The sequence below is a fragment of the Siniperca chuatsi genome, linkage group LG2 (genome assembly GCF_020085105.1).
Source record: "Siniperca chuatsi isolate FFG_IHB_CAS linkage group LG2, ASM2008510v1, whole genome shotgun sequence".
NCBI classification, from domain to species: domain Eukaryota; kingdom Metazoa; phylum Chordata; class Actinopteri; order Centrarchiformes; family Sinipercidae; genus Siniperca; species Siniperca chuatsi.
In genome coordinates, this window is record NC_058043.1 from 15,144,193 (window position 1) to 15,170,828 (window position 26,636).

A 26,636-nucleotide genomic window follows, 5' to 3' on the forward strand; every position below is an offset into this window, starting at 1 on the left:
GAGGTTCGGCCATCACCAAGGGCAAGCCTATAGGACGTTTCGGCAGCCTCATCTCTCAGAAGGGAGGTTAAATTGAGTTCCTGAGTCAGTGAAAATCCCCCTATCGCTTATCGAAAGGCAGGAGGGTTAAATATTCAGTCTGGGAGGTTTGAAATGTAATCTGCACTGTGAGTTTAAATTGTCTTTGGATTCCTCTCTCTTTGCTCTGTTCTGCCTGTGGTAAGACAGAGATAAGTGGGCCAGAACAAAATGGCTGTTATAGTGACTGTCACTCAGGTATGTGCTGGGCCTGCAGAGTCGGACATAAAACTCAACTTGCCAAGTAATATGTTATACTTGATACTTTGAAAAATGTTATCTGTGATATAAGTTTGGGAGCCAATTCAAAGCCAACATCTAGAAACTGCGTGATTCTGCTTTAGGAATGTGTTCTCTGCAAAAAAATTCATCTCTACAAGTTAACTGATCCCAGATTTAGCCATCCACGACTTTTTCTTAAAACATGAAATTACGTCAAACAGATGAGATCATTCCATTTGTTCCTTGCAACGTTTCCTTTTTTCTGGAATTTTCTAAAAACAAACATCACTCTTTTGAAAGTTAAATGTGCCAGATTGCTGCTATAATTAGGCAGTTTTTAATAGTAAGGTTGGTGGTCCAATTCCCAAGTTTCTCCTGGCCACGTGTTGAAGTGTCCTTGAGCAAGATACTGAATGCCAAATTGCTCCTAATACGTATTTGTACGTACATGTATTTCAGGTAAAAAAACAATGCAAGTTGCTTTGGTCAAAAGCGTCTGCCGAATGTAATTTAGAATCATGAAAATGAAAGCTGATTCTTGAAAAATCTTGATCTAGTTCATTTGGATTGACGGGGGATTAAGACAGAGATTTTTCCAGGATTGAGCTGTTATAAACAAAGTCTGTATGTTTGGATAATGAGCACTGTATCCCACTGCTGTGCATCCTAAGCACGCTATTTTCACCCATTTGAATTATATAATAACACCTCATTGACCTCTGCTGCTCTAATACCTCTGTGAAGTCTCTTCTTCAAATTATAGCTGATCCATGCTCGGCTGTCTCTGCAAGTTGCTTTCTCTCAGCTCATTATCCATTTCATATTTACTGATGTTTTACAAGAGGGAACTTGCAGTGGAGATTTTATTTACAGAGAGTTTACAGGAGCAGTAAGGCTGCCATAGTAGCAATATTTTTTTAATAATATTCAACACAGTGAAAACAGAAAGACAAAATAGTTCTGGGTTTAAACCTAGTTGCTAAAGCTTGATGGTCAGAGATGTGTGTAGCAGCATTATATGCTGTGTGGGAAAGATGATGAGAGGATATGAGCTGCAGAAGAGGACAGACAGATGGTGTGAAAGAGCAGCGGTGCCTATACTTTCTGGCACGGATGACCTAGGACCAACATTATGAGAATGAGCAGTGCAAAAATAATGCAATTGGACATTGGTTATTTAAAAACATAATGAACCGAATTATCAAAAGGCTGTACAAAATGCGTTTGAAAGAGTAGGCTAGTTCTTCTTAGAATACGTTTTTGGCATAGAATTAAAATATTAGGAGAGAGCACAGGATGAGACAGTGTTAAGCTATCCATTTGTATCAATAGACTGGAACAAGCCAAGCTCACAGTTAGACTGATGGACAGGTGCCAGGCTTCATCAGTGGCGTGGAAGAGGCGCAGTAATTAGTCAAATGAGGAGGAAGTGGAGGAGACGCTACAGAGAGAGAAACCCCCTGGGGCTCTGTCTCCTCAGTAGGAGGACCTCCACGGCCCACTCAAATTCACACACATACCAAAACATAATGTGCACAGTTTCACACATTAGACGTCTTTTAGATACACAAACAAGGAGCACACATGCCCCAAGAAATAATCTACATGCCTCACACATGCATAGACGCACAATCATCATGTTATTTTGCTACTGCCCCTGTCTGAGACATTACTGTGACAACATGCAGGCAGTTTTAGAGCTACATAAAGTATTGAATAGGGGTTGGGGATGGGGATGGGGTTGAGGAAGTCAAGAAAATAAGAAATAGTGGCGGGAAGAATTATAGGGAGGATATTTTTGCGGCCGTCTATTTGAGAAAACCTAGTGGATGGGAAAAACAATTCCCTACCATCAGCAAGTTAATAAAAAGGCTGCAGTTTATCTCTGTCCAAAAGACAAATACCCTGACTGAGGATGGAAGGGAGGAGAGGAGTGGGGGGGAGGCTGCCCCACATTTCCCTTCGTCCTTCCCTGCTCCAACAAGTCACTTACTATGAATCCTCCTTTCTGAAAGTTGCCAACTGGCTCGCTGTTTTTTTACCGAGCATGTCCTGTTGAATTCTGTGATCACATACCACTTCTGCATGACCCTTTGGTTCTGCTGACAGGGCTAATTAATGGAGAGATACAAAACCGGGCAGTTAAAAGATTGCTGTGGGCTCCATCTGTCCAGCTGGTCTTGTTTGCCTATTGGTTTGTGCCGTCTGTGGCTTGGCATTGTGAATATCCCCTCTCACACTGTCATACTGGCATGCTTTATTTGTTTGAGTAGACACTGTGTTCAAGGTCAGTTTTACTAAGGATCTTGATTGTCTCATGGTCAGTTAAGCTGGACTACAATGATGAATCAGTTATGGCTCTGTAATTCGAATCTCCAAGCCATGGCAATCACTAAAACTAGAATTACAAGCACTTTCAATGGCCTCTAGATCTTGTATAATGTGACACAAGTGCGCTCTGGATGAAGATGATAATCGCATCACTTAGGATGTTGGTAAGATGCAATGAAGCAGTGAAGACAGGAAGTTTAAATACACTGATCACATTTGGATGAGACCATACAGTACTTGCAGGTGAATATGCTATTTCAGCGTGGAGATTAGACAAGGCTGAGTGTATGCAAAGTCCTGTCTCTGTGGGGTGTTTGTTCACATGTGTGTGGTTGTATGCATATAATGTTTTTCTTTGTTCAGACCTGTTTGTATCACCAGTTGACAATCCCTCTGATAATGTTACAGAAGCAAACCCACTCTACCCCCCCATGTCATCTTTTTGTTTCTTTCTCTCTCTAATCTCAAACTCTCCCCAAGGGGTGTATATAAATATTTAGCCCAGCCTTTGTTTTCTCTGATGAGTGCCCGGATGCATCTATCTCTGAATTACTTTGTGTTGGCACTGGCACCCTGTGTTGCCCCTGTGAGAACTTGGTTTGGTTATTTGGTTATTTGCACATCTTTAATCAACCATAGATATGTGCAAAATTAACATGCTTGGATATCTCAGCTTCTAAATAGCTGTCTTGTCACTGTTAACAGGATGTGAACTAGCTGGTCTAGCTGGCGTGGTTGTGTGAGTATCAGTTGACTGTTCATCAAGCCCCGCCCCCATTCGGGCCCTGCAAATACTGTATGCAGTTTACACTGATAGTGGCGGCAGATTTATCTCTCAAAATTCGTATTTTTTTAATCACTGGATCCTTGATTTCAGACAGAAGTAGACAAAAGCAGGCTTCTCATTATTAGCTGGCAACCATCAATTTTACCGGCTGAAATAACAACTGTTGCTGGCAAATTTTACACGTGTAGCTAATTCAGCTTACATTAGTGTAATGAGTTGGTTGAAAATGCCATATCTAGCTGACTGTCTAGTATTTCCAGCACTTGATGGCTACATAGTGTACATGATATTGTACTAAAAGATTGAGGCTAAAGCTGCATGTCCCAGACAAAAGGTCTGATCCATTTAGATGACAAAAAATAGGAAACATCTTTGTTCTTGTATGACAGTGTAGATCTAGTTTGTCCTAGTATTATAGTTATGATATGGATAAATGTAAGATTGTTATTTCACCCTAACATAACTGTTTAACTTACATACTTGTTTGTATTTTCAAACAGCATGTTATCACTTTTAGAAGAGAAAAGGCTTTTTGAGGGCTAACCGATCACACTCTAAAGAACAGGACAGAGCTGCTAATGTTAGCCTAACTCTGATAGCATCCAGGACCAGAGTTGTGCTACCACACAGTAAGGAAATATTGGGCAGTGGATATGCTAGTCTTGAACAGGGCTGGTTTATTGTTTTGTATTTTTACGTAACCTGTAACCCACAAGCTAATGTAACATAGTTTGTTAGTGATGTGCTCCTTAGCCTTAGAACTAATGCTAAGTTACTACTGTAGGTAGTAAGCTAGTTAGCTGGACATGCTAACAATTGCAGCTTATGTTAGAGCACATAAAACACACTGTTTAATCCATTCGTCACACTGTTGCTCTTGTCGTGTTTTTGAAAGACAAAAAAAGACCATCCTCCGAACACTTGAAATGCAGAGTTTTGCTCTTAGCAGAGCCCCATGCTTCCACACGTGGAGAACTCCAAAGCTAGACACACTTCTCGTGCCTAGTTACGGTTGCTAAGCTATTGTTGGACAATCACTGTTCGGGGGCAGGTTTTAGTGAACGGTCAATGCGCTGTTGCATTCACTGAATAAAATCCAACAATTCTGGAAATCTTGTAAAAGCAAAATCAAAATGCAAATCAGACTTCAAAATTTGGCTGATATAGAATCACACATCGCATAGATATCACTGGGTGGTTTCTCTGTTGGTATGATGCAGTGCCAAGCCCTGGTAGACAGTCAGAAGGAGTATGTGCCATCAAAGCAGGTGGCAGCTCTATACATGTTGTCCGTTGTTGACACACTCATCTTTCTCTTTTTCTCCTCCGTCTCATCGGGACGGAAAACCTCCCTGAGACACAAACTTCACAATAGTAGTCAATGTTTCTGCTTTTTCTGCGTGTGACTGGACTTCTCTGGAGGCTTCCAGTCCTATTGAACTATGAGAGGCTTCTGGTGTGTGGTGTCTTATCGAGCTCCTCTGAGGGGCTGCTGCTCCCTATGTGTTCTCTCTTATTGAACTCTTCCTGGGGCCCGTGGAAGCTGGGTCTGCTCTGCAGAGCCCACTAATATTCCTTAATGATGTGGCATCTGTCTCTGTCAACCTCAACGCTGCAGCAGCCAGACGCGGCCTATTGTGGCTGACTTCAGAGAGAGATAAGCAGTCCTCTCTCTCTTAGACACAGACGAAGGAACAATAACATCAACACTACCAAAGAACATCAGTGCTACCAGCAAACATAGCGAAAAAGTCAACAAATAAGTCTTTATACAAAGTGGCAGAAGCAGACAGAAATCTTTTTCATTTGTTATCATTTTTACTGTTTTGACTTTCCTCTGCTGTGTTGATGACAAGGAGAACATTTAGAAAAATGTTTTTTTGTATGCAGCATTAACAAGTTTTTCTTATATGCTGAAGTAGAGGAGTACGGGGATTGACTTGCAAAACAGTGGACTTTTGATGAGTGTTGGGAGCCAGCTGAATCTGCATACCACTTTTTAACAGTAATTTTCTGGAGTCTCGCCACCCTCTGTCTTCCCATCTGTGTGTTTACAGTGACACTCAGAGCTTGGCACACTGGAACCAGTCATCATGGCTAATGATGTGAATGTGAGTATGTGTGACATGTATGAGCTGTACAGAGGGCGTGAATGTGAGTTTGCGCATGTATACATTTGCATGTTTCACTGTGTGTGTGTGTGTGTGTGTGTGTAATTTTTAGTGTGTACTTGACAGTCCTGACTGCCAGAGAAAGCATATTGGTGGCGACTGGCATAGTTACTTCTGTTGTATCCTGTGTGAGCGTTAGCAGCAGAAGGTTTCGATTGGCCGTCAGTGGCTCTCTGCAGAGCCACCTCTCCTCTTTTCCTGTGAGAATGACAGGCCAACACAGAAAGCTGTCCAGGCGTCACAGCCTCGAGCCAACAGCATAACTGATTAACACTGCTAATTTGCTCCACAGCCTTTCCAATTCATGAATTGTCATTCCTCTTTACAAAAGGGATGGGCACCACAAAACAGTCACATCCATTTTATTATTTTTTCTGTTTTGAGTATGTTATTTTTTTATACTGTAAAATGCTGTTTAGAGCTGACATGTCTGTATAATGTAAATGGGACTTAAACGTGCCCGTAATCTTTTAGTGGAAAAGAAACATCAATCATCAACATACTTCCAATTAAATAAATGAATAAATTAGTGGGTAGTTGTTCACTTTAGAATAGTTTGTGTGCTCATATTGTGGGGACGTACACGGTGAAGGTGGTACTATATACAGTGGTGGAGAGTAACTTCGTACATTTATTAAAGTACTGCACTTAAGTACAATTTTGAGGTACAGACCTTGTAGTTAACTTTATACTTCTACTCCACCAAATTTCACAGGGAAATATTATTATGCTCCACTATGTTTATTTCACAGCTATCATTACTAGTTACTTACAAAACATATTATCAGTTCAGAAAATATGAAGCATTTTTCTAGCTTAAACCACCCAACAGTATATAAAGCAATAAAGACTTGCTCTATCTCGACCAGCTACAACAGTAAAGTACTGCTAATGTGTTACTATGTCCAACGATAGAATAATATTACACTGACACTACTTTTACTTCTAATACTTTAAGCACATTTTGTTGCCAGGACCTTTACCTGTAATGGAGTATTTTTTGTATTGCTACTTTTACTTGAGTGATAGGAATATTTCTTCCATTGCTAACTATGTATGACTTTGTGTGTTTTGCAGCAGACTAAAGCAAATCAATTAAATAAACAAAGTTAAATCTACTACTTATCTCCAGTGATACTTAGATGTAGTTGGATAGTAGGTTTGCTGTACTGTACACCAAACAACTGAGTAGTTTGATATACAATCATCCCGAATTTAGACATATAATAATAGCAAGATTTTAATTTTTACATTTTTATTTACAATAAGCTCTGTTTTTACAGAACTCTATTGTTCCTGCTGTTTATTTTTTACAAGTACCCACAAGTGGTTTGCCTCACACTGCATATTATTATCAGTAAAGTTGCCTGCCACAGTGCTTAGTTTTTCTCCTGTATACCTGCCCCATTACCTGTGAGTGTGTCAAGCTCTAAAGCCCTCAAATATAATTTCATTCGGGCTGATGTGCTTATGGCCCTTCAGCGATGATGGTCACTCATCTCCAACCTCTAGCTAAAGGGGATTTAAAGCTCCTCAGGCCTATCGTGGCCAGCATTACCATGTGCTGTCGGTCTGCACGCAGTGCTCCTCCAGCCTAATGCTCATTGGCTGGCTGCTTCTTTCTGGACTGGAGCTCTGTCTGGTTGACAGCACAGCTCAGTCTTCTCTCAGAATGGACAGGGATCTCATCTGCCCGTTACAGGAGCTTGTAATGGCCAACATGTCAGATAGAAGAGCACCCCACAGTACTATCTATCTATATTTGTCTCTATATTTTTATTAGTCCACGTAGAGTGATAAAAAGAATAAAACAGTCTTTCCTCAGGCAAACATCCATAGTGTTTCACATACAAAATGGCAGAGACACTGATACTAGTGCTGTTATGTGGCAGTACATGATGTACAATAGACATAGGTCACTGGAGAGGGTGACAAACTGTGTAGGTGAATACAGTACACTGATGTCATGCCCATTTTCACTAAGGGCACATGCGCCAGCTCAGGTATGATATGGATCTGTTATCTATTAGACTTGTGTAAATTTAGTGGTGGGTAACGTGGACCAAATTATTATCACAATAACTGTCAAAGCTGGTTATGTGTAGCAGAGTCCATACATGTCAGTGGGGAATAAGCTGTAATCTGCAGTTTTTGCCTGGACCCACTATTGATATTGTATGAATCAGTTTGATAGTTGCTCTGCTTTTATTTGAGACCTGAGTGCTGGTTTGCATTTACCAACTGAGCGTGCGTTACCGCAGCTAATTTTCATACATTTTGGACCACAATGACAGCGGTTGATTTAATTTCTCAATGGTTTGCTGGCTCTATGCTTTGAGGAGGTAATTAAGCAATGCATTTTCCAATGAGGCTGTTTGATGATTGTAGTTGCAGAGAACGCACAATTATGTTGTACATTGGAAATATTTTAATCCCTAAATATATAGGGAGAGTGTAGGACAAGTAATGGAAGTTGCATTAGAAAGATTTTTCCATGAAGAATACTTCCTCATCTCGTTTAAAAAAACAAAAAGTGGACCTTACCACGTATTATAACAAATAAAAAATATTTTGGAATTCCTGCAAGCAATATGAGTCTTATTGATCTCTGTCTTTGTCTTTTGTGTTTTGTTTCTAAGCTCAGAGTAAAGAAGGCTCTGCCTATAATGTTTCAGAGACTGCCATGAATCTTCCAGAGAGAGGCAGACCCAGAGAGCACTACCACACATTAAGGGAATGAATATTGATTTAAAAACAAATTTGACATGGTTTTTAAATCGACTTGAAAAATGCATTGCTTAAAAGAGTCAGGGGTTTGTAGTCTGTCAGTGGAGCGGAGAAAACTTCGCTCTTGTTTTATGGTTTAATAAGATTCCATTAATGGCTTCTTCCACCTTGACAAAAAGCCCTCTTAAATGGTGTGTCACAGTGTGTGTGTATGTGCAAATGTGTGGGTATGTTCATGTCTGTAAATACTCACGTGATTATTGGTCTCAAGTCTGAGGACTGCCTCATTTAGACCTGAGGGGTAACGACTAATTGTGTGCGTGTGTGTGTGCTTGAATGGACTGTTGAATTGCAGACTAATGACTTTTTCAGGATGAGTAGCTGAAGCACAAAATGAAAAAAAAAACAAAACTAAGAATTGAACCACCTGTTTCACTCATCAAAACACATTTGAAAAGATTTTTTTTTGTTGCATCATGATGGAATATGCAGATTTCACCTTCACATTTCAGTTTGAGAAGTAGTTTAAAGTGTTGTTTGAAACTAAGCAGGATCCCTGATCCCTCAGAGGGCAGCCAAAATAAGACACCAGGCAATCTCGGCAGAGTGCTTGGTTGGCATGGTCCGAGCTTCTGGGGCCAGGTTTGCCTGCTCAGTGGGCCAGTGGAAGGAAACTGCCTCTGGCTGCCTGCCCAGCCTTCAGCTCGACAGAGACGGATCATATGGTCGTCAGTGTTTTCTTTTCCTAATTGCAGCACATCAACACATCAATCCCACAGACATAATATTTCATAAGAGAGCAAGATATCCTTACTTTGGCAATTTTAAAAGTAATATGAGAATGTTTGGTTTGTAAACATTAAATCATGAGACTTCAGAATCAGGCGATGTGCTGATTTCCATCTTGTCTGATGTAACTGACGTGTGTGCTGATCACCAATTGAATCTCAAACACCCTAGATAGTCACTGAAAGCCAAGGCCACAATAGCCTAGTTTAATTGATTCATAACCTTAATCACATGATAAATACAAACAATGACTTGCCCCCTGTGAACAGAGCCATCTGATCAGCCCACAAATAGCAGGGGTTGTGCAGGAGACCGGCAGGCTGCAGTGCTTCAAATAGCCTACTCACCTCCAGTTTCTTCTGCAAAATGTACAGGCCCCGTTAAGCCTGCTTTCAGGTGTTTTTTCCCTCTTTTCTTTTTTCAGTGCATAATAATGTACTGCTGACAAGTGCAATCAATTAAGTGTTACTGTGAGCTTCCATGTTTGGTTTTTCTTCTTGGTCCTACTGACCAGGCAGGTCTTAAAGCTAGGGTAGGTAACGTTGGAGAAACTAGCAAGAGACAGCTAGATTTTGAAATTATCCAACTGAAAAAATCCCATCCCATCCCTTTAGGCCTCCCTCCAAAGCCACTCCCCCAAAACACATTTTCATGTGCAATGAGTGCATGGGCAGAGTGCGTGCAGGTATTACAGGCCTGCGACAGCCACAGATTTTCTTTTTTTCCCAGAGCATTTTATTTATTGATTGCTGTTGGGATGTAAAGAGAATTTCAATAAATATAACAAAAACTGCTTCTGAAATACATTACCTACCCTAGCTTTAAGTCTTGTAGGATAATGTGTGTCTGAGTGACATCCCAGGTTCTGAGGTCACAGTCTATGATGTGGGCTGTGTGGTGCTGGTACTTTGTTGTGTATGTGTAGCCTGTGTCTCATTCAGTGACTGAAGGAAACATTTCCCTACATAAATAATGTTCATTCAATTCTATGCTCACATTAGACCAGTGGTTCTCAAACTTTTTCTGTCATGCCCCCTTCAGAAGCCAGAAAAAGTTCACCCCCCCACACCACACATAAACAAACTGAATTCTTATCAATCATTAACAATATTGGGGGAGCAACAAATAAAAAAGGAGCCAAGTTGAATTTGATTGAAATAAAAGAAATGATTCAGGTCAGCACGATAGAATCAGCAAAAACTTGTTTTTTATTTACCTACATAAATCATTTTCATTCAACTTAGTTCCACTCCATATTTTCTCCCCCCTCCCACAGTGGCTCCATGCCCCACCAGGGGGGCCCGCCCCCCAGTTTAAGAACCACTGCATTAGAACAAAACAAACAACAATGGATGCACTTAGCCAAGCTTTGCTGTATCTCACTGCAAACTCTGGTGGTCTGTAACTGGAATAAAACTCATAGTTACACACTTCAGGACCCTTCCCATTGCTGGATTGGAAATGGTTATGTCTTCAAATGAAATGAAATGAAAACAACTAGCCATATCATGCAGTATGAGACAAAGAAAATCAACCAGTGCTTCTCAACATTTAAACAAAAACAGTATATTCCAGAAGTGCCAGTCTAGTTGACGCATCATGCACACTAATGAAAAGGTTAAGGTAATTAAATCATTGTACACAGTAAAGGAAAAAAAGCTCTCTGTATTTGATATGGTTGACCATTTCTCTGAGACGTGTTATAGCCGTGCTCCCAAAATTGTGATTGTATCAATTCTCTGGGCAATTTTTCATTACAAAGAGTTATTTTCTGTGTGTGGCATGCTGTAAGGCTCAGTAAGCATCATCAGTAAGCATGATATTACTTTTCATTGCTGTGCACATGACACACAGTTTAACATCTGTGTTTTGCCAGATAATGTTGGACTAGACTCCTTCATTAACTAAATCTGTGACATTAATCTACTGTATGGTTGTCATATTGCTCAGGCCTGAAATGAGCTTTGGTGATTTCATTAAAGGACATAAATAGATTTTAATAATCATACCTTTTGAACCGCACATAAGGGAAAAAAAAAATCCCCAAAAAAATCATCAACATCAGCCACGAGTTAACACACAATTTTTCACCCTATATGCAGCGAAGAATAGATATTAAAAACGTTTTAACAAATTAGCAAAATAGAAAAACATTTTCATTTTCCCGTCGTGCTCCAACAAAGCTCAGCTTCGAAACCAAGCGGTTACCTGCAGTTATGCACATTCATATGAGTCTTGCGACTAGTAGGCCAATCAAATCTACTCCGAGCTGGTTGCTGAGCAGTACAGGAAAAAACTGTAGGGGCACCCAACAAGGAACTAAATGTTCAAAAATAAACAGATAAATAAATAAAGATAGCACAGGAAGAAACACCCTGCATGTTTTCGGAAGATTATTTTTCATTTAGGTTTCCTTCTGCTCAGACTAACTCAATGGAACAAGAACCTCTCCAAAACTGTGCGACACGACACAGGGATTTAACTGTTAACTGACCTTGCGTGCTCCTCTGACACTGGTGAGCTGTTCTGAAAGATTCAGAAGACTTTCAACATTTAAACATGAAAATACATTTAACAATACAGATCAATAGAAAATGATTAGCTTGATCTTGAGACTTCCCATTCCCATTTGATGTTGACGTCTTCGGAGAGTCCTAGGTGTTAATTACAGGATCCATGAGCCCCCGAAGCACCCTATATTTCGCACACTAATTAGATACACCTTAAGCAAGTAAGTGGTAATTTGTTGAGGCTTCCTTTAGCTGCTGTGGCCTCACATTCCCATATTTACTTATTTTTGATTGTAGTCATTCTCTGTGAAGTGCATTGCATTATATAATCATGTATGAAGGGTTCAATATGAAGTGTGTGTAATTACCTGAGTAAATGATTGATTGAAGAAGTGAGTTTATACTTCCTCAAACTAAGCGGAATTAACTAGACAAACAACCTGAGTAAATGCAGCATTTCAGCTTTGCATTTAAGATTGAAAAACCCTAATTGCTTTAAAATATTCAACAACAACAGGCTTTTCCTGGGTTTTCTTCAGAAGAACTATACAAAATGGTTTTATGGTGTGAAAGTGGGTCTTGCAGTGTCTTAGGGAAGCAGGATAAGTGGTAATCCCTCGGGTGGTGCTCTTTTGTAGACTACAGATCCTATAGAGAGCCCAGGCCGCTGAGTCAGCCTTCACAGTTCTTCCACGGGTAGCAGACTAATCTCACAAGTACCTTCCTCTGTCAGCGGTCCAAGCATCTGTCGTTCTGCCTCTGGATGCCCCTCCTTTCCAAACATCCCAGTCCCTTGTGGCATCCCAAATCATTTCTCTTGTTTTTTTTGTGGTTTGCAAAGTCTGTGTCTGTTTAATGGGTCTAACTTGATTTTAATCTGGTAATGCCACAGTACGAGTGCTTGATATATTGCTGTTTCTGAGTGAAAATGTTCCTACTTGCACTTAAACTAGAAGATTATGGTCCTTCATAGGTTGCAAAAATTCTACAACCTGTTTGGTTCAGGATAGCCTTCAGTAACCCATTGGAGTAAATCACAAATATGTTGTCACCAAGCTGTAAATATGGCTGCTTGTTTTAGTTCTAAGGGAGTTAACATTGTGCAGATGCAAGGTGTTCGCCCAGCAGTGAGGATCTGCTGGAGTTTGCGTTTATTTAATTTGATCCTGACTGCCAGACTGCAGCTGGCTAGCTAAGTGCTTTGCCATTAGGGCTCTGGTCTGTGTTTAATTCCGCTACAGTGCTAAGGCTTATGGGTATAATGGCAAGCTGCATACTGCCTGCTCTACAGTAAATGTTTACCATCTTATGTGCTACCTTGAGAACAAGCAAACTGCTCCTCTGTGATCTTCTTAATTAAACTAATGGCTGCGGTAACCTGACCTTTGATTCCCTGTGTTCTCCATTTGCAGATTTATAGTGAGAAGAAGAGCCAGTTTGAAATCAAGAGAAACAACCCCAAGGACTTGGTGGAGAGAGTGGCACGGGACATCTCCAAGCTGCTCAACAGTAAGAGGAAAGCCCTGGAGGTAAGAGAACGATGCTCCACATATTTTAACACCTGTGAACAAACATGTAAAATGCCCAAATGCACCCATACATGGTGGATCATTTGACTTTCCTGGAAAGTCAAGTTGTTGTTCATACAAATACAGGCATTGTGTTTTATTACAAGATATATGAAACACAACGTCAGAAAGTTTTTGTGAGAAGAATCTTATGCTTATGGTCCAATTAGCCAATTAGCTGAGATGTGTCTTCGGCATATGTTACAATGGACATTCATCTGTTTTGTGTGAGGCCATAAATAATCTAAATAATGCCAAACAACTGGCAGGAACATTTTTTTTGTCAACAGTATCATTATCTATAGTGCTTGTCTGATGATTTTCTGCACACTCTGAATTGGCCATCATCTAATAGTTTTAATTTTGCAGTCCTCATGTCTTTCTCTGCTTAGTATAACTTCTTTTCCATGTGGACACACAATTGGGTGATGGAAGGAGATCAACTTTATGCCTTCAATTCGAACTCTTGTACAAAGCAGTGTAATTCCTCTTTATAGTTGAAATACAATTTTAAGCTGATTATATTTTGTCAATGACAAAAAATGAAGATAATCATCTTTATCTTTTTTTTTGCCCAGCAACAATTTTGAGGGTTTTTTTCTGTTTAATATTGGAGGCGTATATTCTGAGAGAGAGTTTGTGTGGTGCATGAGAAGAAGGGTTATTTAAGAGGTTATCATTTCAATGTCCTTCATTTTGGGATGTAATTATTACTACTGTTATGCTCAGACAGTCCTGTGATTAGTTAAAAATTTGTTTCGCTCTCACAGTGGGGAACAGTGGGGAACCTCTAACCCACTGGGGGGGATACAGAGGCAGGAAAGATGAGTGACAAGGAGGGAAATGAGAAAAGTATGCACAATCAGTTTTTACTTTTTAGATTGTTTGTGCTAATCCTGAAAATTTGGATTTTAAAAGCAAAATATTGTCCCCTGTTTGGTAGTCTGCACAAGTAAGTGTTGTTCACTTCATCTTCACACTTAAAATAACAGGACATGTTGAGAGCATATAATTCCCAAATTACCTGATTAGAATTTGTTTTTATTTCTATTTAAATATAAATTTGTTATTTTTTTCCTAAATGACGGTGATGGATACACACAAAAACTGATTCCTTTTAATCACTGTGATCATCTTTATCGTATGGTGCATGAGCTACACACATACACTGAAATTGTTAAGGCTGTAATGTGCTTTTAAGACATATCATTCAAACTTTACCCTGCATTTAGATATATTTTCCATTTAACAAATTAAAGCTATACATTCATGTCACAAAAATCTTTGGCTTACGCTGCCAAACACTGAGCATTTGTTTTATGTGTTTCATCAGTGTGTGTTGAGTACGTGCAAGGTCTAATTTGAATTTCATCCACATCACACCTTATTTAAGGATGGGGGCGATTGAGGAACTGTCCACTTTCCTTCCCTCTGTTTCTGGCCAGATATTGCCACTCAAAGCAAAATCATTGACATTTTTCAACACAGTTGAAGCCTTATAAAGGGCCAGAAGTGTATATCTTTTAAGAGCATGAGGTCTTGCGGGATGAGACACATTCATGCCAAGGAGCAAAAGTCTCTCAAAGGCACAGTTAATTCTACAGCTTGGATCCTAAAAGGGAAGAAGGCGTTACTGTACATCCCCCGTGGTCATGTGTAGGATTGGATTTTCAGTGGCATTGACCCACCACCCCTGTTTTTTTTGGAGGGAGGGGCAGTACTATACCCCCACCTTCACCCCCTCAACCTCCCTCAACACACACCACAGCCTCCCCACCCTAACCTCAATGGACCACACTGTCCCCTCACATCCTGTCTGGGAGATTCACTCAGGAGGGAGGAAATGAGGTGAAAAAAGAGAAGGGCTGGAATGAGAATATCTCCCTGGGGCGTGGAAAAATCAAGAAAATGATGTTCAGAAATTCATAGATTTAAAAATGAGCAGCAAGCAGGAGGGAAGGAGAGAAGGAGTTGGGGGGGGGTAGATGGAGGGAGAGAAAGAGTTTCGGGGAAAAAAATCAAAAGAAGAAAGCAGACAGGAGAGGCAAAGAGTAAGATGATAGAATTGCAAAAGCAAACGAGAAATGCAAAGAAGTATGGAGTCATTATGTCATTATAGAATACAAACCTTACCAAAAAGAATGCAACAAGTTCATATGTTTCTTTTAAGCAGGTTATGATTTTTACTCAAACTAAAAATTCAAGACTGTAGGCGAATAAATTCATGTGGACTTATTATTCATACAGGGAGAAAAGTGAAAGCCATGTCTTAATGCAGTCTGTAGATAAGAAGGTCTCAAACTCCGCTCAGCACAGTATTGACAGCGTTTTATATTCCAGCCTGTTTCTACCCCCTGTAATGGTTATTTAGTCCCAAATATTTCCTGCCACACATTTAAAAAAAGAGGTAATGTGTGTGTGTATGCGTACACAGGCGTGTGTGTACGCATGCAAGAAGAAATTATTCTTCTGCAACCTATTTAAATACTGCTTGGGGTGATTCGTTGTAATTCATGTTTATATTACTAATGAGAAAATACATATTGACTCTAAATACTCAGTTACTGATAAAAAGTGGGGAGGGAAGCGTTTCTTAGTGCTCTGGATTTAGTTGCTTTGCTTTTAATTCCTAAATTAGCAACACATTTTAGTCATTTAAATGCTGTGCTAGTTTGGAATTTGTTTACCTGCCTGGGCTCACACTAAAGCTGGCATTATTGCTACAATGAACAAGACACATTTGTAGCGTGCACCAGTTGGAAAAGACAGCTTAATTAACACAAAGAGTCTTTTTGTATCCTGCATAATAGTAACATCCACATTTGGCATAACTAATTCAGCGATGTATGCTTGTTTTCACACAGCCACTATCAAAATAGGTATCTAAGTATCTATAAAATATAATTCAAAGTGCAATGAACTTAAAAATGGAAGCAGCTGACTTACTTTTTGCCTCCCCAATGTTTATTCTTTTCCTTCCCTTGTCTTAATCTCCTCCACTCCATGTCCCTGTCTGCTCTCCCCCTTTTCTTGCCTCTGGCTTCAGCCTTCTTCTCAAACAATGATCTGGTTCTCCGGTCGGTGCCAAAATTAAAATGTAACACAAACCCCGGTAGGCTGACAGGCTTGCATGTTGCCTCTGGACACTTTATATGAATCTCTTTGTTTTCTGAGGCAGGTTGAAATATGATTCAAGAACGCTTCCTCTGATGTTTAAAATTTTAGCTTACTTCAGCGGCCCTGTGAGTTGCAGCTGACACCTGGACTCATCTTTTTTATTTGAGGGAAGATGAGCTAACTTTGCAGCCGATCAGGTTTGAATTTAGTAAGTTACTGTATGTCCCCTGAGTTTTCTGTGTGTTGATGTTTGCTGTCAGTGCAGGTTCCATTATACCCATCTTTGTTTTCAAAGATGATTTTTTCAGCATTTCTGCTTTATTGGAAAGTCACAGTAGACAGAGACAGGAAAGGCAAGGGAGAGAGAGGGGATGACACCCGGGCCGGTAAGGACTCACCCTTGATGCATGGTACGCGCTCTACCAGGTGAGCTACCAGGGCGCCCTACACTTATCCTTTGCTTAATGTACATTTGAGCAGGAAAGTCATGCCCTCATTAAGTCTTTTTGAGGACTTTTTGGTACATTTTATTTTAAGGGTCCATAATTTTTGAATAATATCCTAATGATTTCCAAGAAGTTTCCACAAAAAAAAAACGATGTCGTTTGGTGCTGATCACAGGGGAAATAGACATGCTCTAGAGAGTGTTCAATTGGTACATTTGCAATCAATTTATTCCGGTTGATTGCTAGCGCAAACTAGCTCTAGTCAGTCCACAGCAGGTCAGCTGAACATGCAAAAATGCAAAACTAGTCGATAAGCAAGGGTACATTCAACATAAATGAATAATAAATTAATATTTACTAATTACATTTTTTTTCTAGGAAACTATTTAGGAAATTGTAAGGAAATTACGGACCAGTAAAATAAAGCATTCTCAGCTTTTTTTCTCTAAGCTATATCAAATTCAGAAAATATGTCTCGCACTACTTTTTCTACCTCTTAGTCCTATGATACCTGTGGAACATTTGCAAACTAGTATCTAATGATCAATACTATTTACGAGACTGAATAATCCTTGTAAACATAAGTAGGTATCACTTCACCTCTAGCCACTAGCAACAGTATAAAATCATGTAATGGTACACACAGGTATATATATACTAACCCAATTCTGTTGCTTGATTATCTGAGATCATCTTAGTTGGTTGGAGGTTACAAAATACTGTGCTGGTAGCAGCACTTCTCTGAGTGTTTGTGTACATGTGCACATCACATGCACTAGTCTGCATTTGGTTCTTTGTTCTTTCATTGTGTCTTCCTGTGTGTAACGGTTATCAGAGCAACAGGCTCACACCTGAGCGATGCTGCAAGAGTGTCTGTCTGACAGGCCTTTTAACCCAGAGCAGCCAGAGAGAACACAGCCCTCCATATAACCTATAATGTGTTTATAAAGCCAAACCGGTGGGATAGGCCTCCCAGACTGATCTGAGCCCTCATCTCTTCCTGTGCTCCTCTTTGCGATGCTCCATATGATCGCCACAGAGGCCTGAGATCAGTTGGGCCCCTCAGAACCATCTGAGACTGCATAACATCCTGTTCGCTGTCAGGCAAAGCCAGGCACAGCCGAGCTGTCAGTTAGTCCGCTGCTGGGATTTTCCAGCCTCGGGGAGGGAAGATGAGGCCACAAGCTACAGACAGAGATCATGTTACATTCCCATCAGCTGCTGCACAGCAAAACTACCATTGTCAAAGCTCTTAAGTTATGATTTCACAGAGGGGACTGGTGGAATAGAGAGGGGACTAAGGTTGGTCTAATCCAATTACACAGATCTCAATACTATCCCAATACCACTTACAGGCTGAAGGATGGCTACCTCTGGGCTGCTGGCTGTTTGATGGATACACACCCAGCCATCTACTGGGTTAGTTATTGAGATGATTGCAGGGTCAAACCATGGAGATTAGGCAGGAAGGTGAAGAGACGAGGCATAGTTGAATATTCTTAGAAAATACAGCCAAGGAAATATACTGACAAGCAACACAAGTTAGTGAGGAAACCTTAGCAGCAGGCGTACAGATACAATAGAAGGGAAAAATGCTGTTTGCACTAAGGCCTTTTAGTTAAACAAGTGTGCATGCTGAGATCTGTGGTTCACTCCACCGTTATGGGGAAAAAAAGATTGACCTATATAAATAGTTATGATTCACTCTGAGGTTTGTGTGCAACACAGCAACAGAAGATGTGCAGCAAATATCTTTAGACCAGAATTGAAACTGACGTGTAGTGTAGTCGCACCTGGGATGTTCACACCTGAGGTGTATTTGTACCCGGCCCAGCAGCTTCCCTGATGTCTTGTTAAAATATGCAGTACAACAGTCACAGCATCCAAACGTTTATCTTTTTTAATATTGTCTCTCTTGAAAAAATAGCAATAGTATAGTAAGTTTCCCACATAACTTAATATCACCCTATTTTTCTCTGTCTCTCTGTCTGTCTGTGCCTTCGTCTGTTGGTCCATTGCTTTATCAACAACAGTGAAGACATACTGTAAGCAAGATCCTTTACCTTTATGTACCACCAGTTAGACCATTCACTGCGTAAGTATATATGACATCAAAATAAAATAGAAATTGAATGTGAAAATTAATTCTTGACCTTGGAAACACCCATAAATTAATCCCCCCAAAAAGTGGTGCTAGGTGGATTTTTTTAAACTTTAGACTGAGCCAGGCTAGCTGTTTCTTCCTGTTTCCAGCTAAGCTAAGCGGCTGCTGGCTATAGCTTTATATTGAACGTACAGATATGAGAGTGGTATCAACTTTTGGCGAGAAAGTGAATAAACATATTTCCCAAAATGTGGAACTATTCCTTTAACTCAGGGTCAGATTTGTCATATTAAAAACAAATTGTTGGAGATTATTCTGGTTCTGAGTTTACAATATAAGTACTATGTTGCATATGTGTCAAAAAATAATTTGAGTCAAATGGTTAATTAAAGTAAACTGAGCTTCCCTTGTAGTTACTGTTAAACAAACCTGGGTTGACGATATGCCGTTTTGTAGTAAGAGTGTTTCCAAACTACAAATGGGACATGACAAGTAGGCCTGCTTGATTGGAAGTGAATTGAAGAAAATGGTGGACGGTGGGAGGGGGCTCTCTTTCAGGAATGACGGAGATGTTCTGTGACTTTGCAATCATGCTGATAGTGATTGTGAGAGATTGCAGAATAGCTGGGACCGGACACTGCAGGGACAGCAAAAGTGTGCTTGACAGAATTAATCAATCAGACTGCGTGGGCCTCCGTCTCCTCCTGACCGTGGAAACCAAGACGACACAGCTGGGTCAGGGATGGGGAGGGACGGGCCGCTCTGAGTCATCTGTCATCACGTTACAGCCATTAATAATTCACTGAGACACAGACTCTCGCATGTGGCACGCACAGCCAACATGCATGCTGAAAGGAGCGTGAGCATGCACGTGTTGGCAGGTGCGAATATTTGGATCTACTTTGCGACCTGATCACACTGAGCTCACCTGCAATATACTGACATTTTTACATTGCTTAGAAATGGCATCTGAAATACCCACTAGTATTTCCACTAAAGAAACTGAAGGAATTAGAGCTGACATTGAACAGTTATCAAACTGCAAAATGGTAGCAGCAGGCTGTCGGTCATGCACTGACTTTGCTTGCTCGTGACCTCGTTTACAAGTCAGTCATTCTGACAGCTCTTTATACTTCTCTATGACAGAGAACAAATCAAAAGAATACATTTTTATAAAAAAAAACCCTCAATGCTATTATGTGGTTTTGTAACTGAACAACCATTGGTTTACACTTGTAATAGTTTTGATAACCCCAGAGCTGTACCAGCTTTATGAGTGATCTCACAGAATGTCCAACATTCAAGAAGTAAGTTCTTTTTGAGTTCACTCACTTCACCTCCACTAGGGAAATGTAGCTTTGAAGAAATGGGTTGAAAACGCACCCCACTCGGTTGATGAGGTGCTGGCTTGCAAAAAATCTATAGACATAAAGGAGGTGAAGCTGTTCACACTCTTTTTTGCTTCGATGCATATTTATAAGAATGAAGACTAATGTTTCAACAAAACTGTCTCCGTCAGAGAAATGTATCTTTGATCAGTTAGTAGTTTGAAAATGAATGAAAAGGCAGTAACTGTGTACTTTTATTGATACGTCATACCTCATACACTTATTTGTTAATGGTTGGCTGAAAAACAACAATAAATCAACAGTTTAACTATTGTTACTGCAGCAACACTGGGAGTACACTGTAACCACCTCCTTGGAGTGTGTGGTTGATGACATGAGTCGTCATCCCAGCGAGATCTCAGACGCCTCAGTGACTGGCTTTAATTGAACAGGCATCTGGCACAAATAACCAATTTATAACAGCTAAATTTATCCCTCAGTTTTTTAAAGGGCCACCAGCCCTAAAAATTAGGCTCCCGCTATCACACCACTGTGAAGCTGTTGTGAGTAGTGAGGGCTGTCACTTGGATCTGGATTGGCCCTCAGTGGTAGAGTGTACTAGAGCTGGAGGATTAGTAAAGTGAAGCTCTGTCTTTGTCTAATGTGGGCCTGCTTACTGATTTTAATACGGCCGCTGGCGATTCTTTTCAGTGTTGTATGTTGCCTGCTGTGCTGGTAAATAGAAAAATACTGTATACATAAAAATATTGCCAAGCTTTCTAAATCACTTGGAACACTTGAATTCTAAGGTTTTCTATGTTTAAGTCATTCCCAACAGCAGCAGTACGACAGCAGCTGGTGTGCCCACAATGAATTACACCACCGGCAGCAAGTGATTATGTCCCTCCTGTTGGCGTGAAGGGATGACAAATGAAGAAGTTGTCTCTCAATTTCAGAGGGAGCGAGATTTCCCTGCAGCCTCGCTCCCCTCACACCTCATTCTGGGGCGACATTCAAGTGTGTATCCTGTGATCATCATTACCACCAGTATTTAAATAGTCTTGTCGCATAGAAGTTTATTTTATTCCAGGTATATGTCTATTCTTCATCTCTGTATTGTTTACTATTATGATTTGGTTATTTTACTTCACAGTAAGCACTTAATGTTCAATGAAGTCTGCATGGACACAAAATTTATCTTTATACAGGTATCTTATATCTTTACACCCTTGCAGTTCATTTTCCTCCTCTAACCTGTCGTTTTCTGATGTCAGTGTTAACGTCCAACCATGCCCTCATCATTATCGTATTAGAAGGTGATCCACACACTTACTATTAACCTCCCTGAGGCACAGCATGCCACTCAGTAATAGCAAGCACCCCTCAGTATGGCTTGTGTTCATTTAGGGAGCTTAATGAATTACAAGGGCTTCATAATGAGTGTGTCTGAGCAGTGCTGTGGGGAGGTCAGATGGTTTGAATAACTAATGAACCCAATCACCAGTCAGAACTTTAACATGCGTGGAACATTTTGTATATGCTGTTGTAGAAGACATAGTTACATATTACAACCCCAGCCCTCCCACCACCACCACCATGAGACTCTAACAAAGTAATTTGATTCTCCATTTCCTGTAGGCCTTTGGAGAGGCAGTTATAACTCTCAGGTCCCATCAGGGAAGAACAGAGGAAGTAGGCCAAGCTCTACTTGGGTAAAAATAGAAGAGAAAACTTTACAACTCGAAGTGTGCACTACTGCAAAAGCATATCAAATTTTTGTCTGTGTAGTTCAGAGAGATTCCATCAGGTTCCTGAGGACATACACCATTTATGGTATCTTTTACGTATGCCTTTAGGGTCCTGGACTGTTCCTTCAAACTGATGTTTTGAATGTTTAAGCATTTCTTGGCACAACTGCAAAATGTTTGAAAACCATTATAAAGTTCATTCAGATGCAATGTTGTAACAGAGGAAAATGTTTGATGTTTGAAATGTCTCTGCAGTGTTTTCAGTACACCTGATGATTATTGAAATGTAACCAACATAAGGACTGTCTTTATTATCTGATTTTTTTTAATCATAATTTGCTGTTTTATTGTCTCCGGCCACAATACAAAGTAATTACTAAATCAGATTTATCCCAGAAAGAGTTGAGAACTACTCGTCAATGTCAGCAGAAATGACGTTCCCAGTTTTACTTCCCATTACCATCCAGTTCAGTGAGATAAACATCAACTATCAAACTGAGAATGAACTATTTTATACTCATATGTTTTAATATAAAAAAGAGTATTCCACAACATTAGACATAGTATACTGTAACAATAGTCTACAGTCATGCTAGTGGTTCTGCTAGGAACAACAGTGCTTTGGTCATAAAACCGCGTAAACTATTGATTGAACAAATAAAGATTTTGTCCTGATGGTGGACAGGTCATCAAAGTGATCACAATTCACTTGAGGGGAATGTTAATATCTGTACCAAATTTCATGGCAATCCATCCAGTAGTTGTCACGGCACTTCACTCAAAACCACAAATGTCAACCTCATTGTGGAAAAAGTCAGGGATCACTGAAGTGATTAGGATACATCATCTGGGAACCATGAATGTGAAAAACTTCATCAAGTAGATTGTTTAAAATTTCACTGGATAAATGAGCTTTGACCTGCTGGTGGTGCTAGTTGAAAAGTCGGGGTACACCAAAGTCAACAGGCTTTATCCTCTGGGGACCATGAATAATTGTACAACACTTCATGACAATCCATTCAATAGTTGTTGAGATATTTCATTCAAAACCAAAGCGGTGGACTAACAGACCAACCGACTGACCGACAGATATTGTTACCCCTAAAGCTAGTGTGGTTTAAAACTTCTGTTTAACATTTATCTTCCTTTACTCAAGGACTAGAAACACTTCTAGTGATATACACACTAATTGTGCATATGTACACAGAGATAGACACATTCCAACACACACATGCGCACACACACACACGCACTGAATCACACATCCCCTCCCATAATCTCCTCCCCAATCCCCTAGCCCCTGTCATTCAGATCTATGAACTTCCATTAGCAACCATCTGTTACAACCTGCAGCAAAGCTATTACACTTCTCTCTCTCTCTCTCTCTCTCTCACACACACACACACACACACACACACACACACGAATGGACACACTTACCTCACTCAACGTATGGCCGACTAACTTCCTCTAAGCCTTGAGAGAATTTGCTGAAACATCGCCTGTATAACCTTCAAAGAAGAAGTCACCTGTATACTCACAAACACCTGCGATGACGTCACTATGCTGCTGCCCACTACAGATACGTCAGAAGGTCAGAAACCCTCATGCTCACACACACACACACACACACACACACACACACACAAACAAAGTGGGAGGTCATTACTAACACACACACACACAGGGATAGGTTGCAGCATTGTGAGATTGTTGTGTCTCTAGATTATTCTATCTCTAGTATTGGGTCATTCTATCACTCCCACTGATAAAGGTCACAACATCCCACCCACTGTTCCTTGGCAGAATTTCACATTCGACAAAATGTCAGGACCTGATCTGCTTCATGGCAGTACGCTGCCTCCAGCACTTTTCTTCACATCTTCAATGCATTTATTTTAGCTCTGAATGTACCATTTTCAGTCCCATTTGAATGTTCTGCTTTTACTTTTTTTCTCCTAAACAAATGTCAGTGTACAGCAGAACATTTATATTTTTTTGCCGTGTTCCTGCCTCACACAAAATCATTCATTTGAGTGACAATATGCGGCCCAGGCAGGAAGTGTTGGGGGGGGGGGGGGTTGATTCAGCATCTAATTATCCAACTTCTTTTTGAAAGGAAAAAATGCTTTTTGTGTTTAAGCAACTTGTTCACGTAGCAATAGCATCTGCTTCACTACTTCACTACTTCATTTCCCCGTCAGCGAGAGACAAATGAATAGAAATGACTGCTTTGTGCTTTTATGCAGCCGTCTCTCCAAGCTGCATAAAACATATACAGTATTTCTAGTCTCCCATGTGCGATTTTGTATCTGCAGAAGAGGGGGAAGAGAAAAGGAGAGATAGAGACACTTGAATCAGAAATTGCTGTGCTAAAACGCAGACATTTCTTCTTTTTTTTCCCCAGGACTCTTGTCTGTTCGTTGTTTTCTTTCCTAGAGGGCACAATTGAAAAAGATAATTATTATGAAAGGGGCTTTTGAAAAACGCCTCAGCAATCAAAGACAAAATATATGTTTATGCCCCAGTGTGGTAAAAAAATGAAATAAGCACTGAGCAAAAATAGTGCCTCGTTCGAATAGAAAATTGTATTTTCAATGACAAAACGGCCAGTGTGTGGTCATCTGCTTTTCCTAGTAAGACCCTTTTGTAGAATAGCAAAATGATTTAATGATTTTTTTATTTTTTTTTTATAAAATGTCGTTATTGGCTGCTGTTCTAAGCAGGTCAAAATCCACCCCATCTCCAATCCTATCAGATCCCCCACCTCCGCTACCTCCTCTTCATCCTGACGATTATCCGCTAGCTCCCTCTTATCAGCATCATCAGCTGAGAGGCCATATAGCAAAATGGTTCCCATGGGAGGAAGTCGATGTGCAAACTTTTTTGGATACAGACCACAGAGATGGAGAAATAAGGCTCTTTTACCTCCCATTTTTAATTCATCCTGTATTAAACACTGCTTAACTGCCTGAGTGGTTCTTTGCATAAAAATCTGTGTTGCAGTGAAATTGCATATTACCCATTGTAACTTTAGAATTTTTAAAGTTTATTTGGATTAAATAAAAAAAGTGTTTATGCTGGTATTTGTTTTTAACCTGACCACGAGTGGGAGGCCTGATGTTGCTTGTGGGCAAAGTCGCTGTTGGTGGTGAGGTAAATAATCCCTATCTGAATGCTTGCCTGATATCCGTAGCCTGGCTCTGACCCTGGGAAGCTGTGCTTTAATTCCAGTGTGATGGAGAGTCGGGTTCTGCTTGAGCGAGTCCCTTCTTTTTTTCCTTGTGGAATGAACAAGGCAAATAAGGGGCTTGTGTCCTGAAAAGGAGCTGTTAGTTCCTGACAGACCATTGATCGGAAGGAAGGGGCTGTTTTCACAGTACGGCGCTCTTACATAACCAGATACACACATGCACACCCATGAAGTCACACAGAATTTATATAAATCTATCAACAAATGTCTCCTAAACACTATTTTATGTTGGGCAAAGACATTGCATTTTTCAGGTTATTCTTTCTCTACTGCTGCACATACAGAGAGACAGGCAGACAAATTAATTTTATTTAATTGAGGTTTGATGCTTTTGAGAGTATCACCCCCACAACAGAGTAGCCTATGATGTCTGCTTTTTTTGAATATAATGGGACTGTATGACACTTGGCTTGTGGTGCTCAAAGTGCCAAAAAATACATTTGAAAAACTCAACAGCAATGTCTCTTTCCAGAAATCATGACCCGGTTACTCAAGATAATCCACAGACCTTGTTATGAGCAGTTTCATGTAGGAACTATCGGTAGAAAGAAAATAGTTCTTACATGAAACTGCTCACAACAAGGTCTGTGGATTTTTTAGCGCTTTGAGCACCACAAGCCGAGTGCCATATAGTTCCATTATATTTAAAAAAGCAGACATCTCTATGGCCGATATCTCCAGAACTCGGTAACTCACACGAAAACAATCTAGATGGATAAATAGAACTACAGGCAAGAGGAAAAATATGTATTTTTGATTTTGGGGTGAACTGTCCCTTTAATAAGGATACTGCAGAAACATACAGTAGTAATCCGGTTACTTAAGAATATGTAACACACACATTGCTGGTTTTAATTGGAGAAGTGTATATTTTGGTGTATATATATCTCATTTGTGAAAAGAAACTTTTTGGAATCTATATTTTTCATCATAGAAAACAAAGAGCCATTGGGTTGATGATTGCACAAATCACTGCTTGTTTATCAATTCAGTGAGGAATGGCCTTGTTATTATTGCATTATGGGCCTTTTCCAAATGATTGAAATTAAAAATTTCTTGTACTGTATACAACTGACAAATCCACCACATAAAGGAAAGAAACGCTAAAAACTCGAGTGGCCAATGTTGGTTTTCTTGTGATCATTGACTTTTCTGGAAAAAGAAAAGAGAAAAAAAGTGCCTGGGGTAATAGGACAGATCCATTCTTTGCAGAGCTAACAGAGCTTTAGCACTTGAACTCAACCACACTAGAATGATCCAAGAAATCAACTTCACTGTACCACTACATATCTTAGAGAACAGCTCAGTTTCACCAGGAAAGCTCTGTCTTATTGTAACGCCCATGCTTCAGCAACTGGATGGGCTTAGACAATTAGAAGTGATCTTCAGAGAAGACCAGCTCTGCAGGTACGCCCACCAAGCTATTGTATAAATATTCAGTGTAGGACTGCGGGAAA

General features: G+C 40.1%; 1 protein-coding gene across 4 annotated transcripts in view; it reads left to right on the plus strand.

Moving 5' to 3' along the window:
* Window positions 1-26,636, plus strand: part of cacna2d2a (calcium channel, voltage-dependent, alpha 2/delta subunit 2a) — a 148,385-nt gene that overhangs the window by 31,649 nt on the left and 90,100 nt on the right. For all 4 annotated transcript variants that reach the window (XM_044216018.1, XM_044216027.1, XM_044216035.1 and 1 more), the window contains one exon: window positions 13,028-13,144. In XM_044216018.1, coding sequence (XP_044071953.1) covers window positions 13,028-13,144 — 117 coding nt within the window. Of the gene's footprint in view, window positions 1-13,027; window positions 13,145-26,636 lie in introns of those variants that run through there.